Here is a 27,538-nt window from a genome sequence, read left to right on the forward strand (position 1 = left end):
CTCTCTCTCTGCCTCTCCTCTCTCTGTATATCTTTCAAATAAATAAATAAATCTTTAAAAAAAAAGAATTTATACACAAGATGTTTGCCTTGGTTTCTTTTTTTTTTTTTTTTTTAAAGATCTTATTTATTTATTTGAAAGGCAGAGCTACGGAGAGAGAAGGAGAAAGAAGGAGAGATTTTTCCATCTGGTTCACTCTCCAGATGGCCGCAGTGGCTGAGGCCGGCCAGGCGGGAGGCAGGAGCTTCATTTGGGTTTCTCACACAGGCACAGGGGCCCAGTACTTGGGGCATCTTTCACTGCTTTTCCAGGTGCATTAGCAGGAATTTGGATTGGAAGTAGAGCATCTAGGACTCAAACTGGCGCCTACGTGGAATGCCCACGTCACAGGCGACAGCCCAACCTGCCGAGCCACGATGCCGCTCCCAGCCCCAGGTATTTTTTTAGTAGTGATAGTGTCTTCAGTGTCCTGAAAAAAATGAAAGGTTGTAGGATTTAAATGTAAAATGTTTTTAAGATGTTATATACTTAAAGGTATTTTTGTAACCCCATTTCATAATTAAAAAGTAAGCCTCAGTACTCAAAATTGTGAGATTAAAAGTCAGCAATAAAGTACATGTTTCCCTGTGTTGCATGGAGAGGCAACTATTTTTGAAATCTGTGTGGTGTGGTAATTCAGTAAGAAAGTCCAGAGTGCTAGGTTTTGTAATTGCTGAAAAATACTCATGTGGTGTGTAGTGTGTCACTGGCAAAACTGGCACGCACTGGTGGGCACAGGTAGTCTTCTATTTTAACGACGTATTCCTAAATAAAGCACAGCGGAAGTGTGGTGCAGATGCTGTGCTTAAACCTCCGTGACACGGAGCCAGCCCTGCACCTGTGCAGTGGCCTTGAACCTGCCCACCTACACGAGCGTCTCCCCTGGCGCCAGGCATGCTTCTCAGCCCAGCTTTAAGGATGTTTGTATTTTATTTATTTTCATCTGCTTGAAAGGTAGAGCGACAGAGAGAGCGTGTGAGAGATCATCCACCCACTGGTTCACTCCCCAGATGCCTGCAATAGTGGGGGCTGGGCCAGGAGCAGCCATGGAACCATCACCTGCCCCCAAGATGCACTCGCAGGAAGCTAGCTGGAAGGCAGAGCTGCCAGGGCTGGGCTGGCCCTCCAGTGTAGGATACAAGCGGGGTGCGCGTGTTGCAGGTGGTGACTGGACCCTGTGTCACCCCACCCATCGCCTCTCAGCATTCGGGGCTCTCCTACTTTCCATCTTCAGAATATCTTCCCTTAGCTCTGTCCCCTCTAGTCCTTTTGGTCTTTTTTTCTGATCTATCCCAAATTTTCTACAAAAAACTTACATGGTTTTACAATATATGGTAAACGATTAGTCCATTCTTCTTTCATGGGTTTAGTTTTTGACTGAAGCAGGTAGATGACCTAAAGAAAAACTTAAAGGAGCAGATATCTGAAATCCCTCATATGAGCCAGTTTGAGGAATAAATTTGTTGTTTGATTGGTGGCTTGGCTGTCATTTTCCATCCACTAGTTCACTCCCCAATTGGCTGCCGCAGCCTGAGCTGTGCCGATCCAAAGCCAGGAGCTTCTTCTGAGTCTCCCACATGGGTGCAGGGGCTCAAGGACTTGGGCCATCTTCTACTGCTTTCCCAGGCCATAGCAGGGAGCTGGATCGGAAGTGGAGCAGCTTGGACTTGAACGAGTGCCCATGTGGGATGCCAGCACTGCAGGCGGCAGCTTTACACGCTGTGCCACAGCACTGGTCCCTAAAATTTGTGTATTTGAAAGGCAGGCAGGTGTGCGTACGTGCATGTGTGTACACACACACGCTGTCGCACACATGCATGTGCAAACATATCTCTTTCATCCTCTGGTTTATTCTCCAAATGCCTGCAGCAGCTGGAGCTGGTCGAGGCTGAAGCTGGGAGCTTGGAATTCCACCCAGGTCTTCCACATGGTGTTGGGAAACCAGTTACTTGAGTCATCACTGTTGTCTCCCAGTGTTTGCGTTAGCAGGAAGTGCTTTGTGGGCTGTACCGGGTCACAGCCCGTGCCCCTAGATCCTATTTTATGTCAGAAAAACTAAGAGTTGTTCAGTTTTGATAGTTGCCAGGAGCCAGGAGCTTCTTCAGGGTCTCCCACGTGGTGCAGGGGCCCAAGCTCTTGCCCTCCCAGGCCATTATCAGAGAACTGGATCAGAAGAAGAGCAGCTGGGACATGAAGTGGTGCCCACAGGGGATGCTGGCGTCACAGGCAGAGACTTAACCTACTACGTCACCGCGCAGGCCCCCATGACGTCGTTTTAAAGTGGACAGTTGAGTGGTGTTAGTGCAGTCTCAGTTCTGTGCAGCCACCCCTCTGCCTAGGGGAACGTCTTCACCCTCCTGAGAGGAGACCCTGTTTTCCTTGCGGAGTTGCTCTCACTACCTCTCCCGGTAGCCCCGGCAGCTACCATTCTGCACTGGATCTACCGATCCCGGGTATTTATATGGTGAATCACAGGGCTATGTGGCCATTTGTGGCTGGCGTCTTTTATGTAACGTACTGTTACTGAAGCTCATTGCGTGGGGCTGCATGTGTCAGTCCTTTGTGGCACTTCTGGCTGAGCGGTAGTCTGTTTTCCGGAAGGTTCACATGTGGCTTATCCCCTGTGGACACTTGGGTTGTGTCCGTCTTTGGCAGTGCCGTGCACGTGAGCGCACGTTGAGGAGCTGCGTGCTGCAGCAGTTTCTCCCTGTCTGTGCTGCCTGCTTTGCTCTCCTGATTATAGTCCCCTGCTGGCTGTGACCGGGTGGTAGCGCATTGTGGTTTGATGTGCATTTTCCAGATGACCATTTGATGGTAGCATTTGTGTGCTCCTTGGCCCTTTGTGTATCTTCTTTCATGAGATGTCTGAGTCATGTGCCTAGTGTTTAATTGTGTTGTTTGTTAGGTTGTTTATGTCACATGCTAGGGAAGACATTGAGTATATTGAATCTGCAGATCAGTGTAGAGGGACTTACCATCTTAACAGTATTGGGTCTTTTTTTTTTTTCTTTTTAAAGATTTTATTTGTTTATTTGAGAGGTAGAGTTACAGACAGTGAGAGAGGGAGAGGGAGAGAGAGAGAGAGAGAAAGGTCTTCCTTCTGTTGGTTCACTCCCCAAATGGCCATCACGGCCGATGCTGAGCCCATCCGAAGCCAGGAGCCAGGTGTTTCTTCCTGGTCTCCCGTGTGGGTGCAGGGGCCCAAGCACTTGGGCCATCTTCCACTGCTTCCCCAGGCCACAGCAGAGAGCTGGATCGGAAGTGGAGCTGCTGTGACTAAACCGGCATTGGGATGCCAGTGCTACAGGCGGAGGATTCCCCAGTATTGGATCTTTTAGTCCAGCAGAGAGTTAGATCTTGGTTCCGTTTTCAGCTGTACCAGCTTTCTGTAGATGACTTGTGTTTAGTGACAGAGTTGAAAGGATATTACTGGGGCTGGCACTGTGGCATAGTGGGTAAAGCTGCTGCCTGCGGTGCCGGCATCCCATGTGGGCACCAGTTCGAGTCCCAGCTGCTCCACTTCCAATTCAGCTCTCTGCTATGGCCTGGGAAAGCAGTGGAGGATGGCCCAAGTGCTTGGGCCCCTGCACCTGCATGGGAGACCTGGAAGACACTCCTGGCTTCTGGCTTCGGATCGGCTCAGCTCTGGACGTGCGTTTGGGAAGTGAGCTAGTGGATGGAGGACATTCTCTCTCTCTCTCTCTCTAACTCTTGACTTTCAAAGAAATAAATTTTTTTTTTAAAAGAAAGAAAGGATATTACTGAGGCAAGAAGGAAAATGGAGATTTAGTGATATTTCTTTCCACCTTCTTGAAAACAACTGGTGAAATTACTCAATTTTAATTGCAATTTGACATTGAAACTTGAATTCAGCAACGAGACTTAACATTTTTTATAGTGTGTTAGTTCAAACCCAATACAAGTAAAGAAAAATATTCTGCTTTCTGATAAAGAGCCTTGCCCTCTTGACTCTCCCGGTGAGAACCTTGTTCTTCGGGAGGGTTTGGCAAAGCATCTGTGCCAGGTTAGCTTTTTTTCCTCCCTGCTTCCCTCCCTCCCTCCTTCCCTCCCTCTCCTCTTCCCCTCTTCCCCTCTTCCTCTCTCTCTTTCTCTCTCTCTCTTTCTTTCTTTCACCACTCTTGAGCTAAGAACTGTAATTACGTTGTCAAAATAATATTTAGGGTATTAGTTCAGGGAATAATTACAGTAGTATGGTGAATATATTATGCTCATCAAATTTTATGTAAACACAAGCATGAGTTATTTTAATTGAGTTATTGGTGTTGTTTTTGGCTTTCATTCTTTCCTAATCTGTAAAAATAATGCTGAGATTTTTGGGGGCCTTGTAACCTTTGCAGTGTTTATGATCAGTTGATAAGCTGTTGGTTAGAGTGAACTGTCTTTTATGCTTGTCTGGAGTTTTTTCCTGTGTCTATTATACATTAAACCTTTTCCTTTCCAGAATTGTGTTAAGTTTTAGCTGTCCGGTGAATTGCTGCTGGGTCAGTTGACTTTTTTTTTTTCAAGATTTATATTATTTATTTGAAAGGCAGCGACAGAGGGAGAAAGATAAAGATCTTCCATCTATTGGTTTATTACCCAGATGGCCACATCATCCAGGGGCTGGCCAGGCCCTCGGTCTCCCACATGGGTGGCAGAGGCCCAAATACCTGTGCTTCCTGAGGCACGTCGGCAGGGAGCTGAATCGAAAGTGGAGCAGTGGAGACGGAACTGCTGCTTGTATTGCAGGCAGTGGCTTAACACAGTGTGCCGCAGTGTCGGCCCCAGCTGGCTTTCAGACACACTTATGCTGTAGGCTTTCTTTAAAAACTATGACTTATCTGAAAAAAAAAAAAAAGGTAACATTTTCTTTTATGAACATCTAAGTTCATTACTGACTATTTAAAAAATAAAACTCAGAGACTAGAAAGAGGGGGGCCTGGTGCTGTGGTGTCGTGGCGTAGCGGGTAAAGCCGCCGCCTGCATTACTGGCATCCCATATGGGCGTTGGTTCGAGTTCTGGCTCCTCCAATTCCAATCCAGCTCCCTGCTGTGGCCTGGGAAAGCAGTGGAGGATGGCCCAAATCCTTGGCCCCTGCACCCTTGTGGGAGACCCAGAAGAAGCTCCTGGCTTCAGATCAGCCCAGCTCTGGCCATTGTAGCCATTTGGGGAGTGAACCAGCTGATGGAAGACTTCTCTCTCCCTCTCTCTCTCTCTGTAACGTTGCCTTTCAAATAAATAAAATGTTAAAAAAGAAAAAAACTAGAAGAGAAAAGGTAATCATCACTGTTCATGCAGGCTATTCGAGGACAAAAAGTTGATTTCTTTGTGGATGTCATTTTTCCGTATTTGTGTGTATGGGTATGTGCTTGTGTACTTGCAGTTTCTTCTCCAGCTTCATTACAGATTAAAATACTCAAGCAGTTATTTGCATATGTCTGAAGTTCATTCAGTGTTTTGGTCTTTGGCCACCATTTACAACTTTTCCTTGACCACCAGGTGTTGAGCTGCTGTGGTTGCGTGAGTGGTGCAGGTACGCCACACTCCGTACCCTTTCTGTCCTGCCCTGGAGACGGTGAAGCAGGCAGCCAGGCATTAGGCGCCAGGGCTTAAAGGGAAGGCTCAGTTCCCGGGAGACTTGAGGACCGAGGGCAGGAACTCAGTGCTGAGCAGTCTGGGGCGTGGAAGAGGCTTAACCGGCAGCTTGCTCGGGAAAATGTCTTCCTGCTGGCTTTCTGGAGGGAATGCTTTCAGTGAGACAAAGCCTTGAATTTCAGCACAGATCCTTCTGTTCATTTTACCTTCCCTGATTAGCCTGATTCCTGCCCTGGAGAAGTTATCTCTTGTTTTTGGCAGTCCTGTTCTACCACTTACGGGCTCTGTGACCTTGGGTGATCCTTGGTTTAGTCTTTGTAAAATGAGGATAGTATTGGGCCGGCGCCGCGGCTCACTAGGCTAATCCTCCGCCTAGCGGCGCCGGCACACCAGGTTCTAGTCCCGGTCGAGGCGCCGGATTCTGTCCCGGTTGCCCCTCTTCCAGGCCAGCCCTCTGCTGTGGCCAGGGAGTGCAGTGGAGGATGGCCCAGGTGCTTGGGCCCTGCACCCCATGGGAGACCAGGAAAAGCACCTGGCTCCTGGCTCCTGCCATCGGATCAGCGCGGTGCGCCGGCCGCAGCGCGCTGGCCGCGGCGGCCATTGGAAGGTGAACCAACGGCAAAGGAAGACCTTTCTCTCTGTCTCTCTCTCTTACTGTCCACTCTGCCTGTCAAAAAAAAAAAAAAAAAAAAAAAGAGGATAGTATTTAAAAAAAATAACTTATTTGTTAGTGATGAGAGAGAGATCCAGTGGGCTCTCATTCCCTGGTTCACTCTTGAAATGCTGCAGCTGCTGAGGCTGGGCAGCCGAAGCTGGCAGGGTGGAGCTCTGTGCAGTTTTCTCATGTCCTCATGTGGATGGCGGAGACCCCATCACGTGAACTGTCAGCCTCCCTTCCAGGCTCTGTGTTAGAGCAGCTGAAGGCAGCATCCGAACCCTGCTACTCTGGGGTGGGATGCTGTTACCTCAGCTCAGTGGCTGCCCCACTTAGAAATTTTGCTTTCCTCATGGTAAAACGGCCTTCAGGAGTGGGTGTTTTGTTTGGCAGTTAGACGCCCTCGTTCCGTGTAGGAGTGCCTGGGTTTGACTCCCAGCTTCCTGCAGTACAGAGCCTGGGAGGCAGCAGCAGGTGTTTGGATTGCATTTATTTATTTACTTGAACGTCAGAGTTACACAGAAAGAAGGAGAGAGAGAGAGAGAGAGAGAGAGAGAGAGAGAGGTCTTCCATCCGATGGTTCATTCCCCAATTGGCTGCAACGGCTGGAGGTGTGCCGATCTGAAGCCAGGAGCTTCTTCCGGGTCTCCCATGTGGGTGCAGGGGCCCAAGGACTTGGGCCATCTTCTACTGCTTTCCCAGGCCATTTCAGAGAGCTAGATCGGAAGAGGAGCAGCTAGGACTAGAACCAACGCTAGTAGGGGGTGCCAGTGCTTCAGGCCAGGGCGTTAACCCGCTGCGCCACAGCGCCGTGCCCCCCCCTTTATAAAAATAGTATTTATTTATTTATTTGAAGGTCATAGTTACACACACACACACATACACATGCACATATTGGGGGGGGTCTTTCATCTGCTGGTTCACTCTCCAATTGGCTGCAACGGCCGGAGCTGCGCCAGTCTGAAGGCAGGAGCCAGGAGCCAGGAGCTTTCTCTGGGTCTCCCATCTGGGTGCAGGGGCCCAAGGACTTGGGCCATCTTCCACTACCTTCCCAGGCCATATTAGAGAGTGCTGGATCACAAGTGGAATAGCTGGGTCTCGAACCGGCGCCCATATGGAATGCCCATACTGCAGGCTGCGGCTTTACCTGCTATGCCACAGAACTGGCTGATCCAGGTTTTAAACACATTTTCCTTTTTTGCTAATCATATTCTTCTGGTGCCGGTGCTGTGGCGTAGTGGGTAAAGCCGCCACCTGCAGTGCCGGCATCCCATATTGGCGCCGGTTCGAGACCAGGCTGCTTCACTTCTGATCCAGCTCTCTGCTACGGCCTGGGATAGTGGTGGAAGATGGCCCAAATCCTTGGGCTCTTGCACCCACGTGAGAAACCTGGAAGAAGCTCCTGGCTCCTGGCTTCAGAACAGCACAGCTCTGGCTGTTGTGGCCAATTGGGGAGTGAACCAGCAAATGGAAGACCTCTTTCTGACTTTCCTTCTCTCTCTGTGTAACTGATTTTCAAATAAATAAATAATCTTTAAAAGAATCATATTCTGCAACGTCTCACCACATTAAGTTGATTGAATTATAAGGATGTTGCCAGAATTTTGATATTTGAAATTAGGAACTTTGGGCAAATTACTTACTGTCCTGCATCCTGGTTTCTAGAATGAGAATGAAAGTACCCAACTCATAGATTTTTAAAAAGTTATTTGAGGGATGGCACCATGGCTCACTTGGTTAATCCTCTGCCTGAGGTGCCGGCATCCCAAATGGGTGCTGGGTTCTAGTCCCGGTTGCTCCTCTTCCAGTCCAGCTCTCTGCTGTGGCCTGGGAGGGCAGTGGAGGATGGCCCAAGTGCTTGGGCCTCTGCACCCATATGGGAGACCAGGAAGAAGCACCTGGCTCCTGGCTTCGGATCAGCACAGCACGGGCCGTAGTGGCCATTTGGGGAGTGAACCAACGGAAAGAAGACCTTTCTCTCTGTCTCTCTCGCTGTCTATAACTCTACCTGTCCAAAAAAAAAAAAAAAAAAAGTTATTTGAAAGCACAAGTGACAGAAGAGAGAAGGGAAGGTAGGGGAGGAAGAGAGAGGGAGTACTTCCATTCACTGCTTCACTCCCAGAATGCAAAAGCCGAGTCTGGGCCAGGCCAAAGCCAGAAACCTAGAATGCCACGTGGGTCTCTCATGTGGGTGGCAGGAACCTAGTTGTTTGAGCCATCACTGCAGCCTCCAAGGGTCTGAATTACCAGGAAGCTAGAGTCAAAAGCAGGAGCTGAATATTGAAATCAGGCTGTGAAACGGGGTGTGGGTGTCTCAACTTAGGTCTTGACTGCTAGGCCAGAGACCCCCACTCCCTCCATCCCGAGAACAGTGTATGTCCTTGCCCTATGTAATAGTGAATTGCTTGCTCTCTTTAGTCTTTTTTATTTTTATTTTTTTGACAGGTAGAGTGGACAGTGAGAGAGAGAGAGAGAGACAGAGAGAAAGGTCTTCCTTTGCCGTTGGTTCACCCCTCAGTGGCTGCTCTGGTCAGCGCGCTACGGCCGGTGCACAGCGCTGATCCGAAGCTAGGAGCCAGGTGCTTTTCCTGGTCTCCTGTGCGGGTGCAGAGCCCAAGGACTTGGGCCATCCTTTACTGCCCTCCCGGGCCATAGCAGAGAGCGGGCCTGGAAGAGGGGCAACTGGGACAGAATCCGGCGCCCCGACCTGGACTAGAATCTGGGTGCCAGCGCCACAGGCGGAGGATTAGCCTAGTGAGCCGCTGTGCCGGCCTCTCTTTAGTCTTAGACTTCTTCCAGTTTTTCTTCTGTAGGATCTGAAGCCATGTTGTTAGGTTCAAAGTACTTAAAATTGTCATGTCTTTCTGGTGGATTAAATCATTCTATAATGGCTTTTTAAAAGAAATTAATGATTTTTTTTGTTTCAGTTTATTCTGTCTGGTTTTAAGGGGTCTGTGACTTCCTCTTTTTGGCTAGCATTTGCCGGGTACATCTTTTACCATTCTTTTAATTCTTGTATTTCTGTAACTTTATGGTTTTTATATATATGTTTTAAATAGTATATAATTAAAGGTTTAAAAATTCAGTCTAATTGTAACTTTTTTTTAAAAAAAGATTTATTTGTTTATTTGAAAGTCTGAGTTACAGAGAGAGAAAGAGTCAGGGATCTTCCATCTGCTTGTTCACTCCCCAGATGATCACAGTGGCTGGAGGTAGGCTGGACCAAAACCCCCTCTGGGTCTCCCATGTGGGTGCAGGGGCCCAAGCACTTGGGCCATTCTCTGCTGCCTTCCCAGGTGTACTGGCAGGGAGCTGGATCAGAAGCAGAACAGCTGAACTCAACCTGGAGCCCACATGGGATGCTGGAGTTGGAGGTGGAGGCTTTACCTACTGAGCCACAGTGCTACACCCTGTAACTGTCTTGTCTTGGAGCACATATTCCGGGGACAGTTAATGTAATTACAGGTGTTTTTGTGTCTAATTAGAATCTTCTTGAAGAAGTTAGTTAATTTTTTAGAGTGTATTGTTTGGCAAGTCATATTAATTTATTCCCAGGTTTCTTTGTGGAGCAAGACTTTTATATTTCAGAGAAACTAACGGCTGGCATTGTGATGTTGTGAGTTAAAACTCTGCCTGTGATGCCATAATCCTAGGGGTGCTGTGATCCTATGAGTGCTGGCTACTACACTGTGATCCAGCTCCCTGCAAGTGCACCTGGGAAAGCAGTGGAAAATGGCCCAAATGCTTGGACTTCTGCACCCACCTGGGAGACCCAGTGAAGCTCCTGGCTCTGAACTTTGGCCCGACCCAGCCCTGGCTATCACAGCTATTATGACTGGGGAGTGAAACAGTGGATGGAAGATCTGTCTCTTACCCCTTTCTCTCTGTAACTCCACCTGTGAAATAAATAAAATAAATCTTTATGTATAAAAGAAAGAAAAACTTCCTACTTAATAACGGAGGATTTTTCTTGATCAAATGTGTTTATTATGTTTAAATATATGTCTGTCTTTTTTACTTTTATGTTCTTAGCTTTCCGCTGTGGCCTACAGTTTTTAGGCAACATTGCCTCACGGAACGAAGATTCCCAGGCTGTTGTTTGGATGCATGCTTTCCCAGAACTCTTTATGTGAGTGTACTGAGAAAAAGTTTTCTGACTATGGAAAGATTGTTTATGTGACTTTTATGTGACCTTCAAAAGAGGAGAAGCTACCTGTGGTAATAGAATTCAGGAGAGGAGTTCTTCTCGGTTGGTTGTGGCAGGTGGTGGAGGAACCACTCGGCGTCGGTGAATCCAGAGTGTGGTAGGAAAGCAGGAGTGGCCTGTGAAAGAGTTTGGACCATCAGAGAAGCCTTGATAATTTCCTCTCTGCATTTACCTTGTGGTGTCAGGCCTGTGAGATAGTCAGAGTTCTTCTCTTGTATTGCATTTTTTCTAAAGATTTATTTTTTTCAAAGACTATTTGAAAGGCAGGTTTACAGAGAGAGGGGGAGAGACGGAAGGAGGATCTCCCATCTGCTGTTCACTCCTCAGATAGCTGCAACTGCCTCTTCCCCGTGAGTGCGGGGGCCCAAGCACTGGGGCCATCTTTGATGGCTGTCCCAGAAGCTTTAGCAGGGAGCTGAATCGGAAGTGGAGCAGCTGGGACTTAGACTGGCATTCTGATAGGGCATGCTGGTGTTGAGACATCTGACTCAGCCTGCTGCACCCCGACACTGCTCTCTTTGCTTCTTTTTTTATTATTATTTTTTTTGACAGGCAGAGTGGACAGTGAGAGAGAGACAGAGAGAAAGGTCTTCCTTTGCTGTTGGTTCACCCTCCAATGGCCGCCGTGGCCGGCGCACTGCGGCCGGCACACCGTGCTGATCCGATGGCAGGAGCCAGGTACTTATCCTGGTCTCCCATGGGGTGCAGGGCCCAAGCACTTGAGCTATCCTCCACTGCACTCCCGGGCCACAGCAGAGAGCTGGCCTGGAAGAGGGGCAACCGGGACAGAATCCGGCGCCCCGACCGGGACTAGAACCCGGGGTGCCGGCGCCGCAAGGCAGAGGATTAGCCTAGTGAGCCGCGGCGCCAGCTCTTTGCTTCATTTTTTAAAGAGAAAATGTTTCTGAAGAGGTCATGTGACTGTGCTCTTTTTGTTTTTGTGAGACACACAACCAAATTTGAATTCGAGTTTTGGCGGTTACTGGCTTCGTGCCATTGGGCAAGTGCAGTTAACACACTAACTGTGACATATAGATAATGCTTCCAACAAAGGAGCACTAGGAAGATCAAAGGGAGAAAACAAGCACACGACGTGATTGACAGTCCTTAGTGACTGCCCACAGCCACGCCCTGATAGGTGATGAGCCGGAAGTCACAGACTCGTGATTCCAGAGTCTTGCCGCTGTGCTCGTGTCACTTAGACGTGCTGTCCCGCATGACTGTAGGAGGAATGCTTCCGTCTTTGAAGTATCATTACATGCCTGTTCTAAGAAGAACGGACATTTGTCTTACTGTCTGTTACTTGCTTTGCTTCTCAGCCTTGAGTCAACTGAAATTTTAATATAGAAATAATGTACTTGTTTAAAATATAGATTAATAAAATGATGTGCTTGTTTCTAATTCTTAACTTAGTAGATACTGAATTTGCTAATGGGAGTGCTATTACTTATGTTATGATCATATTTTACCATATTGCTAATTGGTCTGACAATCTTATTTCTTTCTGTGGAAGCTCTTGCTTAAATCATCCAGACAAAAAAATTGTTGCCTATTCTTCAATGATTTTGTTCACCTCCCTTAATCCCGGAAGAATAAAAGAACTGGAAGAAAACCTCAATATCGCGATAAATGTCATAGAAGCTCACCAAAAGCAGCCTGAATCAGAATGGCCGTAAGTATCTCGTTAGGAGTTTGATTGCTTAAGGACAGCCTGACTGCAGAGGTTTTAAGTAAGACTGGAATCCTGATAATAGAACCACGTGTTCACACAGGTAGCAGATTCTCTGGGCAGCACCTGCAGAACTTATAGGAGATGTGGAGAAAGAGTTTTGAGTTGGGCCTTGAGGGAAAAGGTAGTCACGAAGGGGAGGGGTGTTCTTGGTGTATGAAAATCCCGTGTGTGAGGGTGTCTGGGCCTGGGGACTGTTCGGCAGAGATGAGAGGTTGGACTGTGTCGTGGGCATCTGTGCAGGTGCAGTGCGGCGACGCACCTGGCTCCCTGCTACAGTGTCAGGCCTTTCAGAAGTTCATCGTGTGTGCGTCGGCTTCTTTGGGCCTGTTGGTTGTGGGCGTCTGAACCCCTTGAATCTATAGCTTTACACCTTGTGCCAAATTTAGGCGTTTTCAGCGGCTCCTTCCTTGTATACTTCTTTCTACCTCACTTTCTTTAGTCCTCTGATTCTGAGACACCACGTCAAGCACACAGACAAGCCAAGCGTGCCCGGTGAAGCTACAAGAAACAACAACCCCCTTTTAGGTTTAGAGCCTGTCACTCACAGGGACAAAGAAGAGAAGCCAAAGGGGCCAGCCCCCAGCACCCCTTGTCCACACCCCCGCAGGGCCTGGGTGGTTGAACGTGCACGAGAGCTGCTTGCTGTATGCTCTGAGGGCAGAGGCTCACCCCATCAGAAGCAGCCTGCGTGGGGAGCTAGTGCTGCAGAAGAGAATCCCTTCCTGGGTTCCAGGAGGGCCTCAGGTAGCTGCTGTTCAGGCCTGGACCTGCGGCCTCCACGTTCTGCTGCAGAGCCGGTCTGTGCGGTGGGATCCTGCCCTGCCCTGTGTGTCCTCTGAGGGCGCAAACGTGGAGTCAGTCTGTTCACAGGTCTCTGAGGTTCTGCTCAGGGAGTTTTTTTTGTGTGTTTTTTAATATTTATTTGAAAGGCAGATATCTATATCATTTATAGAGAGACAGAGAGAAGGGGGCGGGGGAGAGAGATCGTCATCACTGGTTCACTTCCCAAGCGGGCACAATGACTGGGACTGCGCCAGGCTGAAATCAGGAGCCTGGAACTCCATTCGGTCTCCCATGTGGGTGCAGGGCCCAAGCACTAGGGTCATCAGCTGCTGCTTTCCCAGGTGCGTTAGCAGGGAGCTGGGTCAGAAGTGCAGGAGCCAGGACTTGGACCTGAACTCCTAAGGGACCAGCTGTGGTTGGCGGCTTACCCTTGTACCACAGCACTGGCCCGGCTGTGCTTCTCTGTGACTGTTGCTCAGTCTGTTTCCTCCGTTGAGCTACTGCTGCATTGTTGCGTGCTGTACCTTGACAGAAAGCCTGCACGTTAGGGAGGAGGAGTTCCTGGCTCTGTTCTAACTTTTCGAGATGGTTTTTCGGTCCTCTGCATTTCCATGATTAGTTTTAGGATCATCTTTTCATTTTATTTAGAACAAAACAGCTGGAATTTTGGTAGTGATTGCTTGAATCTGCAGATAATTGGGAGGAGTGCCATCCTCACTGGATTGTTTTCCAGCCCATGAATAGGAGGTATCTTTCCTTAGATTTGGGCTTTCTGTAATTTCTACAGTGATTTTGTAGTTTTAATGTGTAAGTTTTACGTGTCCAGTTTAGTTTGATGTAAGTGTTCTTGTGCTGTTGCTGATGGAGCTGTCGGCGTGGCTGTTTTGGATTACGTGCTGCTGGGGAGTAGGGCATCGTTGGTCTGTGCGCTTCATTTGCATCCTTCAACCTTGCTCATCTCGTTTATCAGTTCTTTCAGTATTTTTGTGATGCTTTTGGATTTTTTTTCCCTAAATGGTCACAGTGGCTGGGGCTGAGCCAGGCCAAAGCCAGGAACTTGGAACTCTGTTTGGGTCTCCGATGTTAGTAGCAGGGACCCAAGCACTCAGGCCATCTTCTGTTGGTGTCCCAGGCACATTAGCAGGGAGCTGAGGGGAAGTAGAGCAGCTAGTCCGTAAGTTACTATTTCATAAATGCTAGCGTACTGTGCTTTCATTTTTATCTCAGATTATATTGTGATTTTCCTTAGGATTTCCTCTTTGTCTCATTGGTGGTTTTTTTTAATATAATTTTTTAAGACTTTATTTATTTATTGGAAAGTCAGAGTTACACAGAGAGAAGGAGGGGTAGAGAGGGAGAGGGAGAGAGAGTGAGAGAGGAGGATAGGTCTTTCCTCTGCTGGTTCACTCCCCAAATGGCCAGAGCTGCACCAACCCAAAACCAGGAGCCAGGAGCTTCTTCTGCATCTCCCACTTGGGTGCAGGGGCCCAAGGACTTGAGCCACCTTCTTCTGCTTTCCCAGGCTACAGCAGAGAGCTGGATCAGAAGTGGAGCAGCTGGGACTTGAACCAGGGCCCTATGGGATGCTGGCACTGCAGGTGGAGGATTAACCTACTGTGCTGCAGCACTGGCCCCATTAAACATATCTTAATCTCATTTTCCCTTGAATTTTTTGTTAAGATTTATTTATTTGAAAGGCAGAGTTACAGAGGGAGAAGAGGCAGAGAGAGAGATCGATCTTCCATCTGCGAGTTTAGTCTCTAAATGGCCTCAGCAGCTCATCCTGGGCCAGACTGAAGCCAGGAGCCAGGGGCTTTGTGTGGTCTCCTATGTGGGTGGTAGGGGCCCAGAAACTTGGGCCATCTTCCCTTGCTTTCCCAGGTGCATTAGCAGGGAGCTGGATGGGAGTGGAGCAGCTGAGCCTCCAACCAGTGCCCATAGGGGATGCCTGCATCCCAGGTGGTGGTCTCACCTGCTGTGTCACAGCACTGGGTTCTTTCCTTGAACATTTTTTTTTTTTAAAGGATTTATTTATTTTATTTGAAAGGCAGAGTTACAGAGGGAGAAGGAGAGGCAGAGAGAGAGAAAGAGGTCTTCCATCCACTGGTTCATTCCCCAGATGGCTGTAACAGCTGGAGCTGTGCCCATCCGAAGCCAGGAGCCAGGAGCTTCTTCGAGGTTTCCAGTGAGGGTGCAGGGGCCCAAGGACTTGGGCCATCTTCCACTGCTTTCCCAGGCCATAGCAGAGAGCTCGGAGGGAAGTGGAGAAGCCAGGACTTAAACTGGCACCCATATGGGATGCCAACACTGTAGGCGGTGGCTTGAAAGACTCCTACCCCCATAGCGCTGGCCCCTCCTTGAGCTTTTTAAACTGCCCTCATAATTTGTATAAGAGGAACTCTGCATTTGGTAAACAAACAGTGAGAACACAGAATATCCAAAGATTTACAATAGGATTGTTATTTTTCACCGTTAAAATATGAAATCGGGGCTGGTGCTGTGATGCAATGGTCTAAGCCTCCACCTGCGGTGCAGGCATCTCATATGGGCACCAGTTCGTGTCCCTGCTGCTCCTTTTCCAGTACAGCTCTCTACTATGGCCTGGGAAAGCAGTAGAGGATGGCCCAAGTACTTAGGACCCTGCACCCACGTGGGAGACCTGGAGGAAGCACCTGACTCCTGGCTTCGTATTGGCGCAGCTCCAGCTATTATAGCCATTTGGGGATTGAACCAGTGGATGGGAGACCTCTGTCTCTGTCTCTCCCTCTCTAACTCTAACCTGTCAAATAAATAAATAAAAAATATTTAAGGAAAAAATGAGAGCTTATCTCTGAAAATTGTATAAACCCACTTTCCACCCTCCCTCTTACCAACGTTATAGCTGACAAAAGAGTATATATAAAAGTACATAATCTAGGGGCTGGCACTGTGGTATAGTGGGCTAAGCCTCTACCTCTGGCACCAGCATCCCATATAGGCACTGTTTTGAGTCTTAGCTGCTCCTGTTCTGATCCAACACCCAGCTTATGGCCTGGGAAAGCAATGGAAGGTGGCCCAAGTGCTTGGGCCCCTGTACCCATGTGGGAGATGCGGAAGAAGCTTCTAGTTCCTGGCTTTGGATTATCACAGCTCCAGCCGTTGTGACCATTTGGGGAGGGAACCAGCAGATGTAAGACCTTTCTCTCTCTCTCTCTCTCTCTCTCCCCTCCCTCCCTCCCTCCCTCCATCCCTCCATCCCTCCATCCCTCCATCCCTCCATCCCTCCATCCCTCCATCTCTCAATCTGTAACTCTGCCTCTCAAATAAATAAAATCTTTGAGGCTGGCGCCGCGGCTCAATAGGCTAATCCTCTACCTGCGGCGCCAGCACACCGGGTTCTAGTCCCAGTTGGGGCGCCAGATTCTGTCCCGGTTGCCCCTCTTCCAGGCCAGCTTTCTGCTGTATCCCGGGAGTGCAGTGGAGGATGGCCCAAGTGCTTGGGCCCTGCACCCCATGGGAGACCAGGATAAGTACCTGGCTCCTGCCTTCGGATCAGCGCGGTGTGCTGGCTGCGACGGCCATTGGAGGGTGAACCAACAGCAAAGGAAGACCTTTCTCTCTGTCTCTCTCTCACTGTCCACTCTGCCTTTCAAAAAAAAAAAAAAAAAATCTTTGAAAAAAAGTACATCATCTTCGAATCTTTTTTTTTTTTTTTTACAATTAAAGATTCATTGTATTTATTTGAAAGGCAGAATAATGGGAGGGTAGAGAGAGTGGGAGATATCTTCCATCTGCTGGTTAACTCCCCAAATGGCTGCAACAGCCAGGACTGAGCCAGGCCAAAGTCTGAAGCCTAGATCTTCATCCAGTTGTTCCATAAAGGTGTCAGGGCCCCAGGTAGTTGGGCCATCCTCTGCTGCTATCCCAGGCACATTATCTGGGAGCTGGATGGAAGTGGAGCCACTGGAACTTTGTGCTCAGAGTTAGAGAAAGGGGGAGGGGGAGAGAGGGAGGAGGATAGAGAGAGGGAGGGAGAGATGGAGAGAATCTTTGATCCACTGCTTCACTCCCCAGATGTCTGCAGCCACCAGTGCTTTGCCAGGCCAAGTCAGGAGCTTCTTCCAGGCCTCCCACAGGGCTGTCAGGGACTGAAACACTTGGGCCATTTTCTGCTGCTTTCCCAGGCCCTTAGCAAGGAGCTGAATAGGGAGTGGAGCTGCCAGCGCATGCACCAGCACCTGTATGTGATGTGAGTCGGAGGCGTGGCTTTACCTGCTGTGCCACAGTGCCGGCTCTGACATACTGTAAAATCAGTAATCAGTGAGAAAGAATGAGGGACAGAAAGAGATGGGAAGAGAGGCCTTGACGTGTGTTGGTTTTCAGCCGCTGTGAGAAATGGTGTGACACTGTGTGGTCAGTGCTTTGGCGTCACTTGATTTGTGAATGTTAGTGTTTGTGTCATCACATTTAACTGATGAATTTCAAGACTAGATAGGAATTCCCTTCTGACATTGGCTGGGGGTGGAGGAGAGCAGTGGCAGAGAAGCCAGGTTTCCTGTGGAAAGCTCTTATCCTTGGGCACCTGGAGGAGAGGATGCAGCCTGTGTGTGTGAAACACATGGAGGCTTCAGAAAGTCTGTGGAAAGTGTGATTAAAAGGTGAGTTTATTGTGGTGCAGAGTGCGAATGGCCTTCAGGAAGTTCATGCGAAGTGTATATTGTGAGAAAACTGCATGGACTGACTTCAGAATTTTTTGCACCAAAATAAAACTTACTTTTTAATTTTGTTTTTCCATGAACCTTTGAAGTACCTTTGATTAGGACTTAAAGTATCACATTTATAGTTTTTTTTTCTTTTTGCAAGACAGGTAGGTGTTTCTCTGATACCCCGTTTATTCCCACTTCTGCCTTTGATAGATGTGTTTTGGCAGTTCTTCTTTTCATACAGTTGCAGCATTACGTGCTCATTGCTTGCAGTCTTTAAATCCCTGTGGTGTTTAGATTTGTTCAGTGGAACCTTGTCCCTTTCTTGTATTATTACCACAGCATTTCTGAATTTACAGGAGAATAATCCAATCACAAATTTAAAGTCCGTAAGTTCTTTCTAACTCATCAGGGTTGAGTCTCTTCCTGCTGTAAAGAAGCTTATCTTCAGTTTCCCTTGGGCAGGTATTTGAAGAAAATAAAGGCAGTGAATTCTTTGGGAAGGTTGACAGTTTAACCTTTCTGTAAGTAAGTTAGAAGGGTTTACTTATAATTTTTTACAGCATTGTGAATGGAGGAGTATATTACATTTAGAAAAATAACCTCAGCAGCTGATAATGTAAACATGTAATTGACAATATATGCATAACTAACCACTCGAGTTAAGAAAATGCTGCTTACTGGCATTTCATTGTCTGTGTCTAATGTTATTTACATTCAGCACTGTCCATTGGGTTGAGGTGATGGAGTAAAGAATTCCAGGTGCAACTAAGCAGGTTCTCACTGAACATTTTTTTTGCTTGTATGAGTGTGAGTGATGATTGTTCTGACATTGAGGTACAAATGTCACTGTCTACTCACTAGTGAATGAGTGCATGAACGTGACCACGGTCGTGGAGGCAGCTGGCTCTGAGCGCACCTGGGACTTCCTTCTGGCAAAGCACGAGCTGCTGCAGGGAGAACATCGCAGGAGGAATCCTCGACAGTGGGAACCGGGGCTTGTTGACTTTTCAGATAACCAAGGAGCCTTCTTCACCAAGACACTAAACTTCTGTGGGCCTCTGTCTTCCCTTATTTCTAAAATGAAGCACTTGATTTAGGTTAGAAGTTTCTCGACATTTGGGTTTCATGTCCCTATGTTTTGTGCAAGGCCAGCCAATCACAGATTGATGAGGCACTTCTGAAGGGTGTGCCGGGAGCACGCCCAGCCTCGGGTGCAAGCTTTTGGTCCAGAATCCTCTGGAAGCTCTGCTGGTGGTCCCCTGAGGGCAGCGGTGTTCTTTCCTGCACGCTGTTTCCCTAAGCTCTCCTCTGTCCCTGCCCGTTGGACGTTCTCCCCTTCCCTTCCTCCAGGGACTCACACAGCGCCTCTCTGACCTCTGTGATCTTCTTGCTCCTGGTTGGGTCCCCTTTGTTGTTTCCATAGTCTGTGAAGTGTGCCTGTGCTGTACTCACACTCTTTGGTGATTATCTATCTGTGTGTGCACCTTTCCCCACCGTTCGGAGGATCTAGTTGGCACGTAGGCCCTGACACAGGACTTGAGTCTTAGTTTCTGAATTAATGCACTGAGGAGAAAATATATGGACTTGCAAGTAGCTGGATTATGCAAGAGTTTAGGATGCCAATTTTGTGCCTACTTGGAACGCATGGATTTGTATTGTTGTAGCTTGATCTACCTAAATTAATAGGAATATTGCTTGAACTTCTTGATATTCTCCCATACTGTTAGACGTACTTTATATCAGGGTACTCATCAGCTGTTTTGAAGGTCGTAGAAGAAATAAGATACATGTTTAGACCTTGCTTCTCCATGCACTGAGTGTGCTGTGGCAGTTACTAACGTGCTTCATCTCGTCGTGCAGGGGAAGTGTTCTGTTTGCACATGATGACCGGGTGTCAGTGTTTTACAGTCAGCTCTGCTCCTGTAACTTGATTGTAAGCAGTGTGCTGCTTAGTGCCTAAGTTCTTGCCTCAGATGGCCGCTGGTAAATAGGTTCAGAATTAATAAATAATACTATTCAGTCTCTTTAAATGTCACTGTGCTGCTTTGAAGAAATGTGCCTGTAATCTTTGCCTTGGGGCTTCCCGAGGTTGATCTCTAAGTTCAGATGAGTGCAGTGTTGACAATGAGGATGTTTTCTTGGTAACTTGAGAGCTCGCTGAGTGGATAATCAGGCCAGTACTCATCTCTGCATTGTTTCATGTGTTTAAATAATTAAACTCTGACATGTCCATTTCTTCTGGTCAGCTACAGCACTAGGCTTCTAACAGTGTTTTCCATTTATACCTGAACTTGTAGCTGAATTTCATTTTACATTCATTTCCAAAAGAAGTTTTCTTTCTTAACTTAGATAAAAGCTGTAGTAGACCTTTCCTTCTACTCAAGTCAGTTTGGGTAATTTTATTACATTTTTCACAAGTAAAAATGAGAGAAAAATGTTTTGAGTTTTCTCCCTTTCAGTTACTGGTTAAAAAAGTGGTATTTGAACCTCTTAAAACATTTAAGATCACAGCAACTCAAAAGCTCAATAAAAAGCCGTGCTGTTGTGTGTAAGCTCCACCTGTGAGGTGGACAAGCCTGTGTGTGTTTTACCGTGTTTCTATAACCAGACTGTTTTCTTCTTTTCCTCTTAGGCTCTTGATTATTACAGACCACTTTCTGAAAAGTCCGGAATTGGTACAAGCCATGTACGCCAAACTGAGCAATCAAGAAAGGTAACCCCGAGCCCAGTGTGGTTTGAGTATTTAGCATTCCATGTGGAGAGTCCTGTGCGCAGGACTGCAAGGCTGTGTGGTTTCTGACTTGGCACAGAGTCTGTAAGTGCAGGTTTCTGTGTCAGTGATGGCTTTAATGGCTGGCTAACATTACATCTCAGCCACAACAGTGAGTTAGGGAGGGCTGCAGAATCCAGGTTGGCGCCATTAGTCAGTTAAGAACGAAATGCTACGTTTGTGCATGACATTTATGGTAGTAGTGTACACAGTGTATGTCATGGTTACTGTCTGAGGCGTGCTCACATGCTGCTGTGTCCTAGGCGTGTTGTTTCCTGAAAGGCGATTCAGGCTCACGGAGTTGGTACCTGTCTTGCCGTGTGAAGAGCCGCAGCCTAGGAGCAGTGCAGTGGCGCGGTGCCGTGTTGTAATTCTGTGACCATAGCCAGATGTATTTTCACCTAGTGTGGATTTGCTTTTTTGACTTGTAAAATACGGAGGTTGAGTAAAATGATTTGGAGTATACTTTTCGTTCCAGCAGTGTGCATTCTCCCTGTGATTGTTGGAGATACTGCTTTAGGCACATGACAACATTCATTCAGAAACGTGGTTTGAATCTTGTGGTTGTAGTCAGTTTTTATGACAGTGGTCTTTAACACTGTGTTTGGTTTCCAGCAGTTAAGATTTATGTGCTCCTTTCTATGTAGTCTTTTGTTTAGTAGCCTTTTTCCTTTAATATATTCAACAAAAAAGGAAAATTCAGGATTTTTAAAATCCGTTTAAAAATTCAGTACCCTCAAGCATATGCTTACTCTCATTGCAGAAAAATAATTCATTGTAGTTTCTATTTTTAAATGTTAAAGAAATGATACGTAGAATGCCAAAAATTAATAATTGCTTTGCAGTGCGGGATACGTGGATACAAAGAGAATGCACAGTTTGATTGTATTTCAGTGTTCAAGTTTATATTTTCTAAGATTTCACTTACTTGAAAGGCAGTACTACAGAGAGAGAGAGAGAGAGAGAGAGAGACACCTCCTGCTTTGCTGGTTCACTCCCCAAATGGCCACAACAGCCAGGTCTGGGCCAAGCTGAACCGAGCAGCAAGGAACGTGTTTGGCTCTCTCATGTGGGTGGCAGGCCCAAGTGCTAGGGCCATCATCAGCTACCTTCTTAGCTGCATTGGCAGGGAGCTGGACCTGAAGTGGAGCAGCTGGGACTTGACCCAGTATTCTGATACTGCAAGTGGAGGATGAACCTGTGGGTGCCACAACACCAGTCACTGTTTTCTGTGTTTCTACTGAATGATCTGTTGTTAAACAGCTCCACTGCACAAGTCAGTGAGAACGATAGACTGTTGTAACGAATGCTTTCCTTCTCCATGCGTGGTTCTGCTCAAAAGCCCTGCCCCCATTTTTTCCCCCAAGACAGTAGTGCTGTCGGCACGTTTATCTCCCTGCTTGCTGCCCTGGCACGTGGCCGTTCAGCTGTCCGTGCCGCAAGGGTGAGGATGTGATCCTCTTTAGTGTCTGGTGTCCATGTCTCCAGGCAGTGCTTGCACGAAGCATGCGCTCGGACAGCAGCAGCAGCAGGAGGTGTTTCTGTGAGGCTGTGAGGGAGGAAGGGTGTGTGGGTGGGCGGCTGAGTGTCACCAGCCTCACTTCTCCCCTGCTTCTCTGTGACTTTCTCATTCTCACTGGTAAGTCTTTTTTATTTTTTAAGATTTTATTTATTTTATTTGAAAGGGAGAGTTACGGAGAGGCAGAGAGAGAGGGAGGGAGGGAGACTTCCATCCACTGGTTCACTCCCCAGATGGCTGCAACAGCTGGAGCCAGGAGCTTCCTCCAGGTCTCCCATGCGGGTGCAGGGGCCCAAGCACTTGGGCCATCTTCCACTGCCTTCCCAGGCCATAGCAGAAGGCTGGATGGAAAATGGAGCAGCCGGGACTCGAACTGGTGCCCCTGATGCCAGCACTGCAGGCGGTGGCCTTACCCGGTACACCCCGGCGCTCACCCCGTGGTCAGTTAGTCTTGCCGGCTGCACCACCTCGGTACCTCACTGATTTTTCTCATTTGTCACAGAATTGTTTGCCCTTACGCCATCTTTGACCGCTTTGACAGTCCACTTTTAAAAACGCTTTATGGTGAAGCAGACAGAGTCTAAAATGGACCATGATCGCTTGCGAAGCCCGAGTTACTAGTGTTAAGTATGTTTGCATTGTTCTGCGAGTCCTCTCCAGAACACGTCATCTCACAAATCGGAAACTCTTCCCCTCCCCTGGGACTCATGGAAACCACCATTCCCCTTCCCGTCTCTGGATTTAACTACATTAAGTGCCGCATTTAAGGTGGACTCATACATTATTCCTTTGTTAACTGGCTTATTTTAGTCAGCATAATGCCCTTGAGCTTCATCATGTTGTATCTTGTGTTGGGCTTTCCTTGTTTTTGGGTAAATGTGGTATGCGTGCACGTGCACAGTAGAATAGTGGTTGCGTGTTTTTGCTTTGTTTATCTGTTTGTCCAGTGATGTTCACTGGAGACGCTTCCACTCATGGCCATTGTGAACAATACCGCTGTGAGTGTGGGGTGTAGCAGCCAGAAGTCTGATTGTCCTGCTTGTCCTTACTGTCTCCTCTGTTAGCTACTCCATTGTGTGGGCAGATCTTGCCCTGTCATTTTAGCAGCATGCCATAGCCTGTTAGAGGACCCAGTTATATGGTCTATGAGGACTTTTATGAGGAAACTTCACAAAGTTCATGGAAGTGGAATTAAAAGATGATTTTATTTTGGTGCAAAAGATTTTTGAGATTCACACATAGATTTTTCATAATAATGCATTTCCATGAACTTTAAATTTTTTTAAAAAAGATTTATTTGTTAGGGGGAGAGAGAGAAGGAGTCTTCCATCCACTGGTACACTCCCCAGATGGCCATAATGACCAGGGCAGGGCCAAGTCAAAGCCAGGAGCTTTATTGGAATCTTCCACATGGGTGCCAGGACTGTTGCTTTTTCCAGGATATTATCAGGGAGCTGGGTTGGAAGTGGAACAGCTGGGACAGGAACTGGCACCCATAGGGATGAACCAGTGCCCATATGGGATGCTGGCGCTTCAGGCCAGGGCATTAACCCACTGCGCCACAGTGCTGGCCCCTTTCTGATTCTTCAGATAGGCAAAATCCTTTTATAGTCTCATCTGTGATTATAATTATTTGCTTTTCTGCTAAAAGAATCTTGCTAGTTTACTGTCTTCCACACCCACCAGAATCAGTATTGCAACAGAATAGGCATTCATTCTCCTGGCTGTCACACATCTTGTGCTGGTGTCTCTGTTGCCAGGTGAGACAGCAGAGTCATTCAGAACAGTGGATGGTTTGAGACCGTGTGAAAGCCCTGGGAGCCGTGGAGTTGAGGCCCATTTCTTTACTTAATGGCCACGCTCCATTTGGGCATTGCCACTGCTGCTGCTTTTCTTTCTTTACATTTTATTCTAATATAAAATTCACCATCTTATCCCTGATTTCAGTATAAACATGAGCAGAATTGCAGAACCATTCAGTCATTTCATTTTTAACTTCTTGAGGGCCTCTGTACTTTTTCCACAGTGGTTGTCGCAGCAGTGTGCACGGTTGCAGATCCTCTGCACCCTTGCCAGCACCTGTTTTCTGCTTTCTCGATGGGTTTGAGGTGGTACTTACTGTGGTTTGATTTGTGTTCTCTGATGATGAGATGTGGAACACCTTCCTGAGTGATTGTTGGTCATTCGTGTATCTGCTTTGGAGAAATGTATACTCAAGTCCGGTGCTTGATTTTGAATTGGGTTGTTTCTTCTGTTGTTGAGTTTTAGGTGTTCTGTGTACATCCTGGATAGTAATGCCTTATCAGATACATAATTTGCAGATGTGTTCTCCCATTGTGTGGGGTTTCTTTGAACTGTAACTGACCTGGGGACTGGGCGGTGACCCACACAGGAAGGGCTCATGGGGCTCACGGGCCAGGGGCTCCCCGTGATGGAGAAAATGCCAGCAGGTTAGGTGCTGCTTGTGAAATAATCAGACAAGAGGAGAAAGTCGTTGGCTGTGCATGTGAGCGTTTACTCCTGAGCCTTCTCTCGGCTTGGCCCGTGGTCTGCAGGTGTCTTCCTGTGCTGCCGCCACACTGCCACACTGCCACACTGCTCTGGTGGTTGCAGCTTTGTCGTCACTGTGGAAATCAGGAGGTGCAAGTTCTCCATTTTTGGGTCTTTGCTGCCATTGGCTTGGCCACGCCTGGCTCTGCTTCGTGGTTTCATGGATCATCTAGGAGAAAAGGTGTCAAGCAGTGACATGGAACGCTGCTTCCTGCACCCAGGAAGTACGCTTAGGAGGAGCACTGGGGCCCGGGGAAAAGTCCCTAGACACCGACACTCCCTGAGTGTTCTTGTTCAGCCGGCGTGCAGCACTGCTCAGCGGTGCTGCCGCCCACTTCCTTTAGTTCTGGGTTTTAGTTGGTGATTGGCCATCGTTTTATAGTGTCCACTGGAAGAAGTCTTGAGTAGGGTGTGCCGGGTCGAACTGTTGGATGTGGCAAGAAGATATTATAACATGTTCTTACATTTATTTATGGAAAAAACCAGAAAGCAGTTAAGCTTTGTTAATAGTTTGTTTATACCTAGTTTGACAGTAGTAGGTTACCTGTAAATCACAAATGTTGGTGGTGTGTGATGTGAATTCTTTCTACTGATCTAAAGAGCTTTGAGAATACTAAACTAAAGCATGCTGTTGCTAAACTATTTGCTCTTCCTTCAGTTCATTTTAAATTATTCATTGAATTTCTGTGGTGTGCTGAATGCTGAGAAACCCAAAGTTGCCAGCACACTAGTGTTTGAGAAAGAGATACTGCTTTTCTTAAAAAAAAAAACAAAAAAAAAAAAAAGATTTATTTATTTACCCAGAGAGAGGAGAGGCGGGGGGGGAGGGGCGCAGAGAGAGAGAGAGAGAGAGGTCTTCCATCCGATGGTTCGCTCCCCAATTGGCTGCAATGGATGGAGCTGAGCCAATCCGAAGCCAAGAGCTAGGAGCTTCTTCCGGGTCTCCCACGTGGGTGCAGAGACCCAAGGACTTGGGCCACCTTTTGCTGCTTTCCCAGGCCATAGCAGAGAGCTGGATCAGAAGTGGAGCATCTGGGTCTCGAACCAGCGGCTGTATGGGATGCTGACACTGCAGGCCAGGGCGTTAACCCGCTGCGCCACAGCGCTGGCCCTGAGATACTGCTTTTCTGCAGTACTGTTTCATCTCTGAGGTGACTGCAGTGTCATTTTGGGGGAACTGTCCCGTTGAGCATTCGAGGGCAGCCAGGAGGTGGCTCTGTCCAGGACATCTGCTAGTTCTTCCAGCTCTCAGGCTGGAACTCCGGGGAGGCAGTGCTAGGCCATTTCCAGGAGCTGGTGAGGACGAGGCTTCTTAGGATAAGACTGTGCTTTTCAAAATGCATGTGTATGAGAATATCTGGTAAGTCAGAAATTCACCACACCTAACTTACCACATTCTGGATCTGCACAGTGTTTCTTTAAGAGCCGTCTCCATCTTTTGTGCTCTGGGTGTTGCTTTTATTGTGAATATGTTCTCAGGGAAAACTTTTTTATGTTTAACAGACTTGACACACAGCTCTTGTTATATAAGCCAGCTACTGTCTCAGGCACTTCATGAGTATTGATTGAATCGTCATATTAGCCCTAGAAGGTCCCTGCCCGCTGTGCCTGCAGGGTTGATATGTCCATGGGGAAGAGAGTTAGGTAGCCCAAGCTCCCACAGCTGCTCGGTGGCATCCTGGGGCTTTGATCCAAGAGGTCTGACTCCAGTCTGTGCTGTGACTGTGTCGCAGTGCTGCAGTAAGGTCACATTTGTCTTGGATGTCAGTGTGAGGTCACACGTGTTGAGTGCCTGTGATTCTTTCCTGTGAGGCTGCTGGCCCACTGCTGGGACGTTCGCTTCCTGTTGATGAATAAGGGAAGGATGAGTAACAATCCCTCAGTTTCATTAAAAGATAGACTTCAATGGAGGTGGGGTTTTGCCTTTTTTTTTTTTTTTTTGCGTGCTCTTAATTACACACAGATACTCATGGAGGCAACTTATAGCATAATTTTTTAAAAATGTATTTGACCACTTAGGATTTAAGAAAATGGGACCTCAGTGCAGAAGGAAATGGCGTTTTCCACAGGGGAAAATTCTGCAAACACTTGTTAGCCCTTTATAGGTTTAGTGACAGTGAACTTCACTTGATGCATTTCAGTGGAAAATTGCTGACTCCTCTGTGACAGTCACACCGTCCTCTGCTCTCCTCGGGCTGATGAAGCTGGTGGGACCCAGTGGCTACTCTGAAGGACCCAGGGGCCTGCCTTCCTGCTTTGCTAGAGCTGTGGTACACGGAGTGCATTCATAGCTGTAGTGCGGGACATCGCTTGTAAATGTCACTGGAGAGAAACAGGTGCTGGGCTTCAGAACCTGGGATGGGAGGGAAGGAGGAGCGCCCCCTGTGGCCCTTGGCGAAGTAGGCAGGGTGTTGCCAGGGTGGTGGTGTGTGAAGTGAGTGTGGGCATTGCTGGGTTGAAGGAATAGTTCAAGCCAGTGCAGATGAAGGGGTCTTTGATGCATTTGGGTAACGTCAACTACTCCAGTTATTTTGGAATAAAAGGCACTCATAAAGGGAGCCATAGGGGAGAGTGCTGAGCAGGAAGGCCACGGTTGAGCTTTGTTTGAGTAGCAAAAGAGTGTTTTTTGGTTCATTCAGTGATTATTTATTGAGTGTACCAGGCAGGAATCCCTCCCCGCAGAGCTTGTGTTCCCGTGCCGGGCGGTGGGTGGTAGATGCTTAGCTTGGTGGAGGGGCCCACAGCACCCCGCAGGCGTCGGAGTCCTGGCAGAGGATGAATAACCCGGGAGCTCTGAGCTTCCTGCAGCGACTGCCTCCGCAGCTGGGTGCTGGTGCTGCCGCGCGCGGAGCGAGGCTGGAGCGAGGCTGGAGCGAGGCTGGAGCGAGGCTGGAGCGAGGGGCTGGGTGTTCCTGGAAGTGCTCAGAGTCTGGGGGAGGAGAGAGAGCTCTTGCCTTCCCTTTTGCTTCCTTTGAGTACTAGTGATGTGTTCCGAACTGTAC

General features: G+C 47.8%; 1 protein-coding gene across 4 annotated transcripts in view; it reads left to right on the forward strand.

Annotated features, from left to right (window-relative positions):
- Nucleotides 1–27,538, forward strand: part of ATXN10 (ataxin 10) — a 156,909-nt gene that overhangs the window by 29,517 nt on the left and 99,854 nt on the right. For 3 of the 4 annotated variants that reach the window (XM_017339766.3, XM_002723648.5, XM_051840579.2), the window contains 3 exons: nt 10,323–10,419; nt 12,011–12,169; nt 20,330–20,410. In XM_017339766.3, the coding sequence (XP_017195255.2) occupies nt 10,323–10,419; nt 12,011–12,169; nt 20,330–20,410 (337 nt within the window). The remainder of the gene's footprint in view (nt 1–10,322; nt 10,420–12,010; nt 12,170–20,329; nt 20,411–27,538) is intronic. The other variant, XM_017339764.3, reaches the window with a different exon arrangement.

The sequence above is a fragment of the Oryctolagus cuniculus genome, chromosome 11 (assembly GCF_964237555.1).
Source record: "Oryctolagus cuniculus chromosome 11, mOryCun1.1, whole genome shotgun sequence".
Lineage (NCBI taxonomy): Eukaryota > Metazoa > Chordata > Mammalia > Lagomorpha > Leporidae > Oryctolagus > Oryctolagus cuniculus.